Genomic DNA, 17,436 nt, shown 5'->3' with positions numbered 1-17,436 from the left:
TGGCCAGTTGTGTCTTCAAAATAAAAGTAAGTCATAAGGAGAGCAATGATATTACCACTTACAGATGGTATACATGGTCGATACACGTGGTGCAACAGTGTAGCCTACATCCATCAGCCATAAAGATTAAATAGAGAAAAGTGTGTGTGTTCGTGTGTGTTGCTTCAATCACCTTCACGTGTTCAGGGTTTCCCCTCAGTTTTCATTGACGATCTTTTCCTTCTGACATCTCACTGCGCCGTTGCAATGGCATCTTACTGAAGAACGAGCGCCCCCTGCTGGTGATCTTCAGGAAACAACTTCAAATATTCATATAAGAAAAGTGGATATTTGGTTTCAACCCCTGCAACCCATGAAGTATAAGGATGGATGGATAGATGGATATACAGTCTATGGGATGGATGGATGGATCTGGACTATTACATTACAATGATTCTTCATTTCCAATCCTTTGGCGTGTTTGTCATTAGTTTTCAATGTTCGGCGCCCTATGGGATTTATTGTGAAACCCCAGGCCGGAAGTGGCTCTGATTCCACAGTAGACCTCTTGGTTGTGAAACTTTCCCCGCTGAGATCCGGTGAAGGAGCCCGTCGAGGGCAGCAGTGAGGCCGGACACTTCTTACAGGACAGACCCGCAGAGACCCAGCGACGTGGAAACATGGTAACAAGTCAAATACTCCAGCACAACTTTCTATGTTTGTTTGTTTTTATTTTGACGCACAGTAACTTCTGTCAATCAACTCCATTCATTATGTAAACACCGCGCACACAGTACAGTAGTCAAGCACATGCAACAGCTGCAACAAGGTAAAACTACACCAGCACTTTGTTTCACATAGTCAAGACAAAGTTTTCATGCAGACAGACAGGCAGACAGACAGGCAGTCAGACAGACAGACAGTCATTCAGTCAGATAGACAGACAGACAGACAGTCAGTCAGTCAGTCAGTCAGATAGACAGGCTGACAGACAGATATATAGATTAAATTTAGGATATATGGTGAATGTTATGCTAAACATGTAACCCATTACAGTGAATGAATGAATTACACTGACATGACTTGAGAGGACAGTCATTCTGGAGCAGGCATGCGTATGAAATGTGGTATGAGAAGTCTCAACAGATACGCCCCCTCCATAACTGCCCCCTGAAGCAATGGAGCAGCCTTCAATGTTTGTTTTTTTAACTGTTAACACCCAACAAAACATTAAGCATTAAAAGCGTCAATATAAACACATGCGTGAACCTGCTTATACTCTGCTTATTGTGTTCTCACCATCCGGTCGAGGCCCATGCTCCCTTTTCTTTCTCTCCTTTCATTCTCTCTCTCTCTCTCTCTCTCTCTGCCCCTCAGCCTCTGCGATTGGACATCAAGCGGAGGCTGACGGCCCGATCGGACCGGGTGAAGAGCGTGGACCTGCACCCCACAGAGCCGTGGATGGTGGTCAGCCTCTACAGCGGCGCCGTGGTGGTCTGGAACCATGACACACAGGTCGGCGTCACATCTCTCAGCCGCACATTGATCCGCCCACTCAGTCACCTTCATAGATCCCTTATCAAATCATTCATTCGCACACAATCACTTCAACTCTTGATGATACACTGTATTTAAAGCCTGTATAATGTTGACCGTTGTATATTTTGGACTTGTGTGTGTAGACGATGGTGAAAACCTTCGAGCTGTGTGATCTGCCGGTCAGAGTGGCCAGGTTTGTAGCCAGGAAGCACTGGCTCATTGCTGGATCAGTAAGTATTTGAACTTCCCTGAAGCATCAACGTATACATTCACTTACTCCGCCTTTCTTCTCAGTGCAGCTGTTTGCAGACACAAACTCCTGAAATGTCCAGGAAATTGGTTTCTGGACGTTTTTTCAGAGTTTGTTTTTCCTATATGAAGAATGCAGCCGGAGATAATCCGGGTCCGATGCGTTCACAACAACAGGAAAATGCCCAGAACATTCAGGCGTGTAGTGGCGTCTGGGTTGAGCGTGCATGAGGCAGGATCACGTGTAAATTCCACTGTGGAGATTGCGTGTTTATGTTTACAACACAATGACATCAGCGACGGCCCTTATCACCAAAAACTCTCAAAGATCATATGGCTCCTCTTTTTCATCCTGAGCTATTTGTATTCATCCAGTTCTGCCTCCGTTGTTTGTAAAAAATCAACGCACCCACTCCACTATTTCCACATGGATTCACTCAGACATTACCCAATATCTGGAATAACTGACTCCAACAGTTGCATTCTCACATACCGTCCTCTCCGGACAATTACAGGATTATGTCCAGACTTCAGTGCATGTCTGAAAGCAGCTTATGTAAGCTAATAAGAAATCAGACATAGTAGTTAGTTTAAATGAAGAAATACATATTCATCTCTTTCTAGTGTCTCAATTCAGTTTGATCCAGGCGTTTTATATTTTCCTGCCAGAATAATCAGCAGGTTTAATATGGGAGTGCGTTTTGAAAGCTTGAATTTACAAATATAGATGCAATTCAAGGTCAAAATCCACCCAGTTTCTTGTATCCTTTGCTATTTGGAATCCTGTGTCCATTGTTTGTACAAGTAATAACACATCTTGTCATGGTAAAACTTAAGCTTGTGGTGGGCTGAACTGGCTTCTTCCATAGAATATACAAATGGAAGACACGTCTCCACTTCCTCCCATTATCCAGAAATGAAGCTAAACTATCTTGCCCATTTGGAGGCAGAGTCTGTCCCTTAGGGATCGGGGCATGGAGTTAGTGCAGTGCTGCGGTGGTGCCACATTGACTCAGGGTGTTGTTCTTGTGCGTCGGGAGATCAAGCTGCCCTGCTGCCTCTCCTCTTCGGAGACAGTGACCACGCTCTTGTGTTTATGGGCAGATATGTCAGTGAATCTCTTTGTCCCTCTACAGGATGACATGCAGATCCGTGTGTTCAATTATAACACACTGGAGAGAGTTCACATGTTCGAGGCCCACGCCGACTACATCCGCTGCATCGCTGTCCACCCTACCCAGCCCTACATCCTCACCAGCAGTGGTAGGAATGACGTGCAAATATGTTTGCACGCACAGAACACGTAAACTTTGTATTTCATTTTATATATGGGAGTGGGGGGTGCAGTATAATCAGCAACACACACTCATTGTCTTGTTTTATGCGTTTTCAGATGACATGTTGATCAAGCTGTGGGACTGGGACAGAAAGTGGGCCTGTAGTCAGGTGTTTGAGGGCCACACTCACTATGTCATGCAGATTGTCTTCAATCCCAAAGACAACAACCAGTTTGCCAGTGCCTCTCTGGACCGAACCATCAAGGTAGGCAAACAAACACACACAAAGGTAAACTGCTGCAGGGCACAAACTGAGGGAAGTGTCGTTCTTCCTGTTTAAATGAATGTCAAAGTGACAACATGGAAAAAAACAGGGATGGGCAGCGACATGTGGCACCAGTCTTGTGAAACGCTGACACCATTTCCACCAAGACCTTATTTTCTTACACTGTTTACAAAATAACAGAGATACAGAAGTGATTTATCAAACACCCTTAAATCACTTGATAACTGGTTAAATGCTTCACCCATCCTTGCTGGCTCACTGCCACACACACACACGCACACATCCGTGCATGTACTTTCAGCATGTTTCCACTCTGCGTGTTGTAGGTGTGGCAGCTGGGCTCCCGGACTCCTAACTTCACTCTGGAGGGCCACGAGAAGGGAGTGAACTGTATTGACTACTACAGTGGAGGAGACAAACCCTACCTCATATCTGGGGCGGATGATTGCCTTGTCAAGATCTGGGATTATCAGGTACACACACACACACACACACACACACACACACTGGAATTTATTTTCTTTTGCTCAGTATTCTGTAGCAGGATAAGAGTTTGACTCTGTGATTTTTAAATATAGTAGCTAGTGACTAAGTGTTTATTCCTTTGCCATGTTAGAAAAAATGCATCTTCTAGTAACAGATATACAAAAAATATCATTATTTAAAATATCATATTTTCTATATGCTATATGCTTTTCTAAATGATTTCTATATGATTTTAATTAATTTTGTGGGAAAAGTCCAAAAGAACACAATTTAAATGTGTTTTGAGTATTTCTGCATTATCCACACAGTCTATATTTATCCTACTACACCACTATTTAAGTATCTCTGTAAAAAGAAAAGATCAATAAACAAAAAGTAACATATTTTCATCATTTTTGCACATTGAATAAATCCACTTTTCTTTTTCCAGACTGATAAACGGTCCAGTTTCAACATTAAGTAGTAAAATACCAGATGTTAGATCGACCTCGGCTTTTTAGATAAATAAAAAACTTTTACTAATATTATATAATACTACACATTGGCAGTTTTGGAATTACTCCACATACTGTATCATCATTCCACTCTGTTTACTCTCTGAAGTCGTAGAACAAAATGCTTTCATCTTTCGATCACGAGCCAATAATTTGTTTAGCCCAAATAAACATGTTTCCCGTGAGTCTGCTGTCTTTCATATTAAGTGACTGATTCCAGAACTGAGCATGTTTGGATCTTCCAGTGAACCTCTCATGGTTTTCATCCCATAGACTGTATGTGTATGAGCAGCAGTAGTGGTGGCAGTGGAAATAATGATAATAATAAGAATAACTTTCTTTGTACAGCACCATTTAAAACAGACGTTACAAAGTTCTTCACAAAGAGGAGAAATAAAAAGAAGGATACAAAAAATCAGCAAAATAATATAAAAGCATTCAAAATCAAAAGACAGCAAATCATATATTACTAAATCTAAAATCAAGGACAACGAATATAATATTACAACATCATTCACAATTAATGGCAAAGGAAAAGGATAAAAGAAACATAATGAAATAGCTGAAAACAATAAAAAAAAAAGTCAAGTATAGTGTCATATTTTTTAAGCGTCTATTTAAAATCTGAAATAAACCCTAACATACTAACACCTCAGTGCAGATAACATAAGCACATATATCATTTAGTGCATATTTGTTGTTATATACTGATAACATACACACATGAGCAGTTTAGATGTAAAAAAGCACAGCACAGTATTGTTAGTGACATGTGATGAGTGTGTGTTCTTTTATCTTCCAGAACAAAACCTGTGTTCAGACTCTGGAGGGTCACGCCCAGAATGTGACTTGTGTCTGCTTCCACCCTGGGCTGCCAATCATCCTCACAGGCTCTGAGGATGGTGGGTTGTGAAAAACACACACACACACACACACACACACACACACACACACACACACACACACACACACACACACACACACACACACACACACACACACACACACACACTACAGCCCTCAGTCTGTGCAGCAACTTTGTTCATTGTGAGCCCTGTGTTTCCTCAGGTACTGTTCGAGTGTGGCACTCCAACACCTACCGACTCGAAAACACACTCAACTATGGCATGGAGAGGGTGTGGTGTATCTCTGGCCAGCGTGGCTCCAACAGTGTGGCAATTGGTTATGATGAAGGCAGCATCATCATCAAGGTAAGCTGTTCTGGTGTCTTGTATATAGTGTATCAGTCTCCCAGACAGGGGTCAGTATCCCTAACATTTAATACACTACATTTTAGGTAGAAAGCAGCGCATTAAAGCATTAAAGCAGTTGATTACTGAACTTTGTGTTTTAAACATACACTGTAAGAAAGTAATCCACAAATCCATAGAAGAGTTGGTAGTTTTTAATAATAGCACATGTCAGTCTACCTACTAATTCCACAAACGTCTGTCCCTCCCTATTTGGAACACATCTAATGCACCATTCATCTGATCGACTTCACGCCTGGCATGTGTATTATTATTGTCCAGGACAGTGCGGTGTCAAATTTGGTGCTATGTGGACAGCACTCTGAAACAATCAGTGGACAGTGTGCCTTCAGCCTGTGGATCGAGTTGAACATGTAATGCAATGCTTTATGTCGAGCTGAATTACAGCGCTTTTATTTTAAAGTTGTGAACTTGTGTCACACGATTGTGTAAATCACTTAACAGACATCTGAAATAGCCGACATTCAATAACAGCAGTTAAGGAAATCATTCAAACTTGGATATAAACCACACACGTGGATATAAACTACACAGGTGCCGTGAACAGTCATAAAGAAAATTCTGTTTCATTTTCTGAAAAACACTGACTATAAAATCTTCACTATAGATAAACCAGGTAGGATGAACACACAGTTTTCTAACTTCACTCTGCACCATAAACTGTTTATAAAAAGCTCTGCAAACAAAGTCCAGCAACAAACAGTAAAAAGTGACAGTATATTGTAGAACTGTTTAAGGAGGACTCATAAATAACAAGGAATAATTCTGAAATAGCTCCATGGCTCCATGACAAGAGAACAGGCAGGTTTAGAACAGGCACTGCAATCAGTTTCCCAGTTTCTCCCTCCTACCAGTTCAGGTTCTTTTATTGGGGGCCTCTTCTCTCTGCAGCTGGGAACCACTCACCTCGAAAATAATGTCAGCAATTTCTTGTTAACATAAAATTGAACTGTAGCATTTCATTTTAAACTGTATAAATAGCACTTCAGGTTGTTAATAACCACAAATCCCCAGAGGAAATAGAGGACCGGACCTCTCTATCCTCCCGCTATGGGTAGACAATGTAACCTCCACTGGAGAAGATGATACAGCAGATTGTATTGTGTAAGCTGAAGGAATATTTTGACCTGTGTTATTAAAAAGGTGCCCTCCTAGTCATTGCATTGCTTGATATCATGTTCTCCTTGTTGTATCTTATGCTTGCACCTCATCCTCTGGTTCCCACTCTGTCTCAGCTGGGTCGGGAGGAGCCTGCCATGTCGATGGACTCCAGCGGGAAGATCATGTGGGCGCGCCATTCCGAAGTGCAGCAGGCCAACCTGAAGGCCATGGGAGAGGCTGAGTTCAAGGATGGAGAGAGGCTGATGCTGGGTGTCAAAGACATGGGCAGCTGTGAGATCTACCCCCAGACTATCCAGCACAGCCCCAACGGGAGGTGAGACACCCCGGGTTGTTGGTCTGTGTTGAGTTGCCTTTCACACAGTAGACACTCATGCGTCACTAAATAAATAACGCTGAGTGTAATGGATGATGATTGGAGAGTTATTAGAACATGTGTCATTGACGATATTCCAAAACTTAATAAATTTGTCCTTTGTGCAAAAGTTTCTTTTTGACACAATATTTTTGTAATTATTGTAAACACTATAAAAAAAATCCTTATCTATATACTATTTTGGTCTGTAAAGAAATCTGTTATAGATTTTATATAATTTTGAGTAAAAAATGTATCATGGCATGGCTATTTCTCCCTGATCCCTAACAGAGCAAATTCCAAAATTAAACATGGACTTTACAGTAGGTAAACTTTTTATTTAAAACTACTTTAAATATCTAATTTTGTTGTGTCTTTGTGTATGTGCAGGTTTGTAGTGGTGTGTGGAGATGGAGAGTACATCATCTACACTGCCGTGGCCCTGAGGAACAAGAGCTTTGGCTCAGCTCAAGAGTTTGTCTGGGCGCACGACTCCTCACAGTAAGTCACAGATACCTCATAGGAATACTTTGACATTTTGTAATACACATTTATTTGTGTTCTTGGGAAGCGTTAGAGGAGAAGATGGATGCTACTCTCATGTCTGCCAGGTGGCATTTGAAGCTACAGAGTCGCTTAGCTTAGCATAAAGACTGGAAATGGGAGGAAACAACACACAAATAATTTGACTTGATTAATGAGCTTTTAGACAAGTTGCACAAATCTTTATGGCCCTGTTCAGACCAGATACCAATATCTGTCCTGAAAGTGTGTGTGTGTGTGTGTGTGTGTGTGTGTGTGTGTGTGTGTGTGTGTGTGTGTGTGTGTGTGTGTGTGTGTGTGTGTGTGTGTGTGTGTGTGTGTGTGTGTGTGTGTGTGTGTGTGTGTGTGTCGGCACAAGTGGGAACACTGAGATAATGAAGGAGCTGTAGTATAAAATTTTACCCATTTGAAAATAAAGTAGATGGTCCTTCATATGTGGCCCAGGATGGATTTGCCTTCATACAATGAATGTGGTCACATGCGTCCCAGACCTAATGTGGTTTGAATGATTGGATGTCAGGTCACATTGAGGACGCATTTAGGCCCAATCCCATTTCACCCGTTGGCCCTACCCCTACCCCTTGTTTTCGAGGGTTATCTTGCCCCTTGAAACGGAGTCACAAGGGGTAGTGGTTGAAATCTTCCCCTACTAAATGGAACAGCCCTTCAAGAAGCCGTTACATCATCAGTAGTCATGGCGAAAACCCGACTCGTCATCAGTAGTCGATGCGAATATACGGGATTATCATGCAAAAAAAGATCGCTAGTATGCTAACGCTAGTATGCTAATACTACATGTAATACTACATTTGTGGGTCTCTCTCCCAGCTTGCCGGTGATTCGTTTGAAGTGAGGGTCTCAAAAATCTCCGTTTGGAGGGGTCTAGAGCCCTACCTCTTAGCCAGACCCCTCCATCCCTACAGGTATTGGGACACGCGTAGGGGTAGGGTGTCCCAATGCCAATCCCGGTGCCAAGGGGTAAAATGGGATTGGGCCTTAGACCTGAGCTTAGAGCTGACCACTTGTGATCAGTCAGGACCAGTGTGAATACCAGGTCTGAACTGGGTCTATGCTGCTGTGCTATGATAGCTGAGCAAGTTGTCTGCCTGGATGAAAGTGAAATTGATTTGTATGCCTCACAAAGTCAACCTGTCCTAACCATACAATATTTGTATTAACTTTATTCTCTGATGTGGTCAGCTTCATTAAATTTGACCATGTGCATTATATTTGCAGGTATGCCACAAGAGAAGGAAACAATATGGTCAAAATCTTTAAGAACTTTAAAGAGAAGAAGGCTTTTAAACCTGACTTTGGATCTGAAGGTGAGCTTCATTTTCTTTAGGTGCATACAAAGTGTGTACTGTCTGTGTCTGTGTGTGTGTAATGCATATTGCCCATTTGTCTCCACAGGAATATTTGGTGGTTTCTTACTCGGAGTGAGGTCAAACAACGGTCTGGCCTTCTACGACTGGGAGACGGCTGACCTAGTCCGCCGAATCGAAATCCAACCCAAACATGTGAGTCACACTCTTACGGCTGTTACCATCTCTGCTACTCTGACTATTGCTTCAACACTCTGACAATCTTTTGTCCTCCTGTCTTTAGATTTTCTGGTCTGACTCTGGAGAGCTGGTGTGTATCGCCACAAATGAGTCTTTCTTTGTGCTCCGCTATCTGCCAGAGAAAGTGTCAGCAGCCCTGGAGTCAAAAGAAGCTATGGCCGAAGATGGTGTAGAGGACGCCTTTGAGGTCAGAGACTCAAAGTAGCATATTTCCGGAAAGACAAGATCGTAAATACATAGAGAAATATTTCATTATGCAGAACGCAATCACTACACGTGATGAGAAAGCAGAAAAAAAATGTCATCTGCTGCATGTTAAAGGTTCATTAAATGTTTGTAGAATTTAGTAACATCTAGTTGTGAAGTTGCGCATTGCAGCTGAACACCTCTCACATCAGCCTCCCCTTCCAAACATGAAAGAGAACCTGTGGTAGCCTTCAGTTGTCATTAAAACTCAAAAGGTGTTAAGTTTGTCCAGTCTGGGCTACTGTAAAAAACATGGCGGCCTCCGTAGAGTAAGTATTTAAATATTAAGAGACCATTCTAGGGTAAAGAAAACAACAAATAGTACAATTTAGATGTTCACACACTAGTCAAAACATCACTAGGATAAAGACACAACATCAGGGCGGACATTCTAGTTGTTTTTAAATTACTATTGAATGTAATATACTTTGACATATATGAAATTTAACTGGAGAATACAGATAATGTGAAGAGGGATGATGTTGCATGTAATTTCTTGTTTTAAACTATTGTTTCCAATCATTATTTCTATCTCTCTCATTACGTCCTGCTGCACTAGGTGCTGGGGGAGGTCTCAGAGGTGGTGAAGACAGGAGTGTGGGTGGGAGACTGCTTCATGTACACCAGCTCTGTTAACAGAGTCAACTATTATGTCGGGGGAGAGATCATCACCATTGCTCACATGGACAGGTACGATGCATTCATAAACGTGGAATTAGTGTTTATTTATGAAGTCTGGCAGCAGCACAAAACAAATTTATCTGTGCTGTGCCATCAGGTTTAAAGCCGTGGCCCTTGCATGCAGTGCTTAGTAATCTACTCTGTGGCTCTGAATCTACTCAAATCTCCTCAAGTCGTCCACCTTCCCCATACTATCCGTTTTTATCCAGTGGATTTTAAATACCATGAAATATTCTCATGGAGAGTTCTTTCTCGGCTGTAGGACCATGTATCTGCTCGGCTACATCCCCAAGGACGACCGTCTCTACCTTGGAGACAAGGAACTCAACGTGGTCAGCTACTCCCTGCTGCTGTCTGTGCTGGAATACCAAACTGCTGTCATGAGGAGGGACTTCAGCACAGCCGACAAGATTCTACCCACAATACCCAGGGAGCAGAGAAACCGGGTTGCCAACTTTTTGGAGAAACAAGTATGTTTGCGCCCCAACTTTTGCTGTTGGAAATCAGTGACAAACCACTACCTATGTATATGCACTAATTGGTTAGGTATAATATATACAGTTGCAATCAGAAATATTCAACCCCCTCACCTCAAAAGACATTATAGTGATGTGGATGAAAGATAATGATAATAAATGACAAAAAACCTCATTAAACAACAAAAGATATTTATTGATACATATTTGAGTTATTTTGACAACAGAAGTTGACTTAACTTTGAAGTTCAAATGAAAAATGTAACTCTTTTAACATATGCATGTGCAGTATTATTCAACCCCCAGCTTCAGTACTTTGTGGCGCATCCTTTAGCTTTTATAACTTCTAACAAACGTTTTCGGTAAGTGCTGACAAGCTTCTTACACCTCTCGATCGGAATCTTTGTCCATTCTTCACGTGCAAGAGCCTCTAGCTCAGTGATGTTTGATGGCTTCTTTAAATCCCACCCAAGATTTTCAATCAGATTTAAATCTGGTGACTGAGAAGGCCACTGCAGGACGTTCCAGGATCTTTTTCTCAACCAAGCTTTGGTTGACTTGGAGGTGTGCTTGGGATCATTGTCTAATGATCACCAAGGTTTAATTTGTCAACAGAAGGCATCACATTCCTCTTTAAAATGGCCTGGTATTTCTGGAAATCCATGATGCCAGGTACACGATCAAGATTGCCAGTTCCTGCCGCAGAAAAACAGCCCAACATCATCAATGACCCACCTCCATGCTTGACCGTGGGGATGGTCATAAGCCTGGCCTTTCGCATGCCAGACATACCGCTGGTCCATATGTCCAAACAGTTCCAGTTTGGTTTCATCAGTCCATAGAACTGTCACCCAAAACTCAGTCGTCTTATCCAAATTCCTCCTGGCATATTCTAGTCGACTTTTGATGTTCCTTGTGGTCAAGAGCTGAGTGCGTCTTGGAGTCCGGCCATGAAGGCCTTGTTTATTCAGTGCACGTCTTATAGTTGCCACTGAAGCACTTGTACCAGCCTTCATCAGGTCATCCTGTAGGTGTCTTGCAGTCACACAGGGGTTTCTCTTAGTTGTTCTGACTAAGTTGCTGAAGGCCCTTGATGAAATGTTGGGCTTTCTTCCACGGCCAGGCAGGTTTGAAGCTGCTCCGTAAGTTTTAAACTTCCTTATAATGCTCCCAATGGTGTCTCTTGGAATATCATTTTTTGGGGAAATCTTCTTATACCCAAGGTCCTTCAGGTGTGATGAAATAATCTCCTCTCTCAGCTTTTGTGGAAGCTCCTTTGTCTTTCCCATGATTGCAACTCACCTTGAATACCTTCAAGGGTGGGGTTTATATATGCATCACAGCTGAAGCAAATGAAGGATCATTATAGAGTTCCCAAAGGCTTAATTATGTTTCAACTCCACTTTAGGCCATAAAAAGACAGTCAGACAGCTTTAAAAACAACAATATTATATAGGGGTTGAATAATTGTGACATGGCTATCTTAACAAAATATACTGTTACACACAAATACTACATCATGCATTTTCTGTGTTGATTTTATGTATCACTCAACTCATAAAGAAGTCATCCGAAGCAGAATCTTGCTCTTTGAAAAAACTTTAATTGATAAATCCTTAAAATATTTTGGGGGTTGAATATTTCTGATTGCAACTGTATATATATAAAAGAAAAAAGGAAAATCAATGACAATGGATTCAGGATTTGGATGAATTTATAATTTACGGAACATCAGGCAGCCAGAAAGAGAAAACCGTCTCTGCAGATTTTTTGTGTTTCTTTTAAAATATAATAATGCAGGGAAAGATTTTCTTCTTTTCGTCTCTCTTTTGCCACTTCACTGTTTCCATGTCCATTGTGCGTAACTGAGCAGAATCAATGAAAAGTGTTTAATTTGTTTGTCATGTGTTTTCCTTTGTTTTGTAGGGTTTCAGGCAGCAGGCCCTGGCTGTGTCCACAGACCCAGAACACAAGTTTGAACTGGCTCTGCAGCTGGGAGAGCTCGACACTGCCTACCAAATGGCTCTGGAAGCAGAGGTCAGAGTCCACATACATGTATATCTGCATACAAATGTCTCTGTGTCTGTGTGCAGCCACAGTGCTTTGTGCTAAATACATGATGATAACATTCTATTTAAGTTGTAGTTGTTTGAGTTTACCATATTTACAGCTAATTATTTTAGCATTTTAGCATCTGATCAATGTTTTTAACGTTCTGACCGATGATAGCCATTATCAATCAGACATTATATATATATATATATATCACTTTTTATACAATTTTCATACAACAGAATTGTGTTTCACATACCCATTCAAACTTGGACTTCATTTCAATCTCAACTACACACCTGCAATGTTTCATCTCTATCTTATCTACTGCTGTGACTCTCGACACATACACACCTGCCTGAATACTCCCAACCTCCTCTGTGGTAGTTCTCACTATAGTATGACTCACAAGGTGAAACAATGCCAGTCACACTGTCATGGCTGTTAATGAGCTAGATAAAAAAGATCTAGGGGGGGGGGGGGTCACCAAAGTTAGTTCTTACATTTCATTCTGAGAAATTTGATGGTTTGAGTCACTGAATTCAAATCCACAAATGTCAGCCTCAGGATGGCACAAGAGGAGGAGAAAAGTCAAATGATCACCATAGTTAGTTGGGTTTACCCTCTGAGGAACATGAATGTCCTCACAGAAAAACAATCCATGGCCATAGAGACCGAAAACCCTGCTGCCAGCATCACTCAAAGTTACAGGATAATGTCAAAAAGAAGAATATACTGTTAATGTTTAGAAATGTATGATAATGTAATAAACCAACATTTTTTTAATGATGTTTCTTTGATCAGGTGCTATATAATTTGCAGGATAATGTACTGTAAATGGAGTCAGTCATGAGTCTGACAGAGTGAGAAACAACACCTCCTGCTTCAGCTGCTTCACAGTGTTGTTGTTGTGGAGGCTCATGTTCCTCCTCCTGTGTTAATCCTCTCTTCTGTTTCCTCTGTACTTTGGCACGTGGGGGCTCCAGTCAGAGCACAAATGGAAGCAGCTGGCAGAACTGGCGACCACAAAGTGCCAGTTTACCCTGGCCCAGGAGTGTCTGAACCATGCTCAAGATTACGGGGGATTACTGCTGCTGGCCACGGCCTCGGGCAACACCGACATGGTGGGCAAGCTGGCTGAGGGGGCCGAGAAGGATGGCAAAACAAACGTGGCCTTCCTCACCTACTTCATGCAAGGACGGTGAGTGTTGGAGGAGTGGGTGGAGAAAGCAGAGAGGAGTGTGGAGAGGGAATGAACCGTTCAGATGCTTCTATTATTTTCAGCTTTCTTATTTATTTATTTTTGTCGTCACCACTTTTTTTGTATTTTCCCAGATTGGACAAATGTCTGGACCTCCTCATCAAAACCAATCGACTGCCAGAAGCTGCATTCCTGGCAAGAACTTACCTTCCCAGCCATGTGCCGAGGTAACATTATTTCTATTGAGTGTTCAGCTTATGCCCATAAACTCATTTATATTATATCATCCAGAACTTTGCCTACACACTGTAAGAAAGTTTTTACAAGGTCAAAATCAGTGGAAGAAAAGATGCTGCCCCTGAAACCTTTTGAGAAAAGAAATATCCATATATCTGTGCACATTTACATTATGCATCAGTGGTGAGCTGTACACACTTCTGCTCCTCCAGGGTGGTGCGTCTGTGGAAGGAGAGTCTGTCCAAGGTCAACCAGAAGGCGGCAGATGCTCTGGCCGACCCCACCCAGTACGCCAACCTGTTCCCTGGCCTCCAGCAAACCCTGCTGGCTGAGCAGTACCTGAAGGAGACTCATGTCAGGGTCAGACCTGCTGCAGAATACCCTCTCATCATGGTCAGTGCAAGTCACATCAGCTTTAAATATGTAAAGCGTCCTTTGGTCCCTTGAAAGGCGCTATAAAGATTTAAGTTAATATTATTACTGGTATCTAATGCATCAAAGTGTCTGCTGTTTCTCATCATTTAAAGCATCCGTCAACTATCAAATACCTGTTTGAGATGACATTGTTCCCGTTTCTCTGCTTTTCAGCCAAATGAGGATCGTAATGTTCTGGAGGAATCTGCAGGTTTTGTGTCCAAAGAGGAGGCCAGTGAGCCAGAGGTGAGGACCAGAGTCTGAATGAGATAGTAGATGTCTTATGACAGTTCTGAATGTCGGTCTTATGTCAATTTTACTACATTTGTAAAAGCAGTCAGCATCAAGTTTAAATTGAATGTCGTGAGATTAATATAGAGGCTGCAGCAGCGCAAGATAAAATACACAGGGAGTCAACTCTTGTTCTGCCCTCTAGGAGCACTGCTAAACATTTATCATTTGAGTTTAATCTCTTAAGAAAAAATCAGTTTAGTACAGCATGAAAAACTGAAAGAGCTAAAAAATATTAACCCAACTCTCCCTGATATTTATCGTTTTATTGTTTTACACATTATCCATACATCCCGCCATGGACAAAAATAAAACAACTCGTCGCCATGTCATCAGATCTCTCTGAAACGTCCAGGTCTTAAGACATCTACTGGCCCAATTTTAGTCTTGGTCTTAGCGCCCCCTACTGGGAAGAGAAAATGATTTTTTTTTACTTTGACATACTTGCCTAGCAGGTTCAACAGATTGCCTCAAATGTCTTGTGTCATGTAGGAGTTGCCTTAGTATATACTGAATATAGTTACTTTAAATTTGAGCAGTCATTTTGTGCGTTCTATGTACAGGAAGAGGTGCAAAGCGTGAAGGAAAGCTTCATAGTAGCAGCAGCTGCACCTCCACAAGCAGCAGCACCAGCAGTGGAGGAACCAATTCCACAGGAGGTGACTGATCCTGTTTCAACAACCGAAGAAGAATCCATTCCATCAGCAGCTCCACCTCTTCCTGTCGCCATGACTCAGGAGGATGATGACACCCAGGTGGCTGGGGGTGAGGTGGCTGCACCTGAACCAGAGGTGGCAGCAATAAGGGAAGACACCATCACTACATTAGAGGAGGCTTCAGACCCTGTAGAGGAAGACATCTTGGAGGAGTCCATCATAGACACTACCCCCAAAGAGCCAGAGATGGTACAGTCCACACCTGCAGAGAAAGTCGCATCTTCAGTTGTGGAGGATGTTCAGGAAATGTCTCAAGTGACTGATGCTGCTAATGACGCCAGTGATTCTGAAACATGCATCACTGAGACAACAGTAGAGGCCGTCATGGCAACAAAAACCTTAGCAGCCGAGGATGTTCCAGTTAACACAGCATTAACAATCGACACAGATGAACAAGCAACAGAATCTGCAGCAGCTGAAGAAATTCCTGTTTGTGACGAGCAGGAAAAAGATGTGCTCTCTTTCGATGAACCACCCGTCACAGATACAGAAGCAGTAGCATTAGAAGCAGAAACTTCTGTTACTAAGGAAGAGGTTTTGGAAACAGCACCATCAGTGGTCGCAGTGGAGGAGCTCATCTCCTTTGAAAACACAGGCAGCTCAGTGCTGGATGTGCCTGTGCAAGTCGAGACTTCTACAGGGTTTGACCTTGATCCACTGATGGACCCACTTGATGATACAATGCCAGTATTAAAGCCAGACCCAGCGCAAGAACCAAGAGAAGAGGGACAGTCCACAGAAGGGACAGAGGACAGCCAGGAGCCTCTTGTGTCGCTGCAGGCCGAGTCACTGGTTTTAACAGCACTAGAAGCTCCTACAGAGACAAACGTGGCGTCAGACGGGCCCGGACGTGACGAACCAGCAGAGGAACTTGAGGTGGATATGCATGAGGAGTTAAAGCACTTTTTAAACATGTGGCAAAAATGAGCAATGTTATACGTTATTGTATGTAAACATAAACTAAATATTCTCCTTCTGTAGGACCTGGATGATCTGGATCTGGACAATTTTGACTTGGAGGATATCGACACCACAGATATCAACCTGGATGACGAGTTAATGAGTGAATAAGAACAGAGCCAAACTCTTTTCCAGTGTATAAGTGACCAAACAACACAAAGGACCATGACATAGGCTGTCTGCCAGACTCAAATGCCTTTTGAAACCTAATTAACAGGTGTTTTTCGGATGCAAGCTGAAATAGTCATATTGATTTGTAACTAAATTCTGATTCCATGAGGTTAGTGTGAACAACTTTGATTATTCCAACCGGAGAACTAGCCTACAAACTGAAAGGGAAGCTATTGAGTTTAATGAGAAATGGGGATGAGTGTTTTTGCGGTTTTGTATAAATGTATTTGAAATGTGGCCTGGTGTACATTGCAGTCACCACGATCCTTTCCCGTGGAGACTGATGTAGGTGGCTTTGTTTACACGACACAATTAAACAGTTTTTCTACCGTTCAGACAATTTATGGTCAAGTAGTTTTGTGAACGTATTTAAAGTGTCATCGGTTTACAATAAAAAGAAAAAGGGGGATAGTATGCATCCCACTTCTAGGTGTTTCACCAGCTGATGGCACATCTTCATGCAACTAAAAATACTCTTATGCTTCTTCCTTACAGCAGTGCTGTGGCTTAGTTGGTGAAAGTGCCTGCCTAGTTAAGAGATTCTGGGTTCAAATCCCAGCTGTGCCTTTACTGAATTTCCCTTTAATCTCGTCTCTTATACCTCATATATTGTTGATCAGGGTGTTATCAAAGCCATTGAGGAATTCTTGATATTTCCTCTAACATAGAGCTCATTAGAGACGTTTTTGTGGATTTCTATGTGGAACAAGACTGTCTGTGTCTTCCAAAGACTTCTTTTTACATAGTATATCCCCCATTTAGTTAAACTGTGTCTGTCTTACCCATTTTTATTTGACATCTTATCCTGGTGCATGTTTCTTTCTCAAA

At 42.1% G+C, this 17,436-nt stretch overlaps 1 protein-coding gene across 2 annotated transcripts; it reads left to right on the top strand.

Moving 5' to 3' along the window:
• The first annotated feature begins 263 nt into the window (after positions 1–263).
• LOC117772775 (coatomer subunit beta'-like) lies at positions 264–17,256 on the top strand. 2 transcript variants are annotated; one of them, XM_034604224.1, is made up of 23 exons: positions 547–662; positions 1,357–1,494; positions 1,662–1,748; positions 2,904–3,030; positions 3,161–3,309; positions 3,657–3,803; positions 5,113–5,212; positions 5,379–5,521; positions 6,817–7,016; positions 7,446–7,556; positions 8,835–8,923; positions 9,012–9,118; positions 9,207–9,350; positions 9,969–10,099; positions 10,353–10,560; positions 12,493–12,603; positions 13,605–13,819; positions 13,954–14,046; positions 14,269–14,449; positions 14,645–14,716; positions 15,325–15,853; positions 15,905–16,371; positions 16,459–17,256. In XM_034604224.1, exons 1-23 carry the CDS (start codon positions 660–662, stop codon positions 16,546–16,548), a joined length of 3,642 nt encoding a protein of 1,213 aa, XP_034460115.1. In that variant the 5' UTR covers positions 547–659; the 3' UTR covers positions 16,549–17,256. The 2 variants fall into 2 exon arrangements, with proteins under 2 accessions (XP_034460114.1, XP_034460115.1); XM_034604223.1 differs by having other exon boundaries at positions 264–662; positions 15,325–16,371.
• The last annotated feature ends 180 nt before the right edge of the window (positions 17,257–17,436 follow it).

Source organism: Hippoglossus hippoglossus, chromosome 13 (genome assembly GCF_009819705.1).
Source record: "Hippoglossus hippoglossus isolate fHipHip1 chromosome 13, fHipHip1.pri, whole genome shotgun sequence".
Classification (NCBI taxonomy): domain Eukaryota; kingdom Metazoa; phylum Chordata; class Actinopteri; order Pleuronectiformes; family Pleuronectidae; genus Hippoglossus; species Hippoglossus hippoglossus.
The sequence above is the reverse complement of the archived record's forward strand: the minus strand, read 5'-3'. Positions and strand labels throughout refer to the sequence as shown.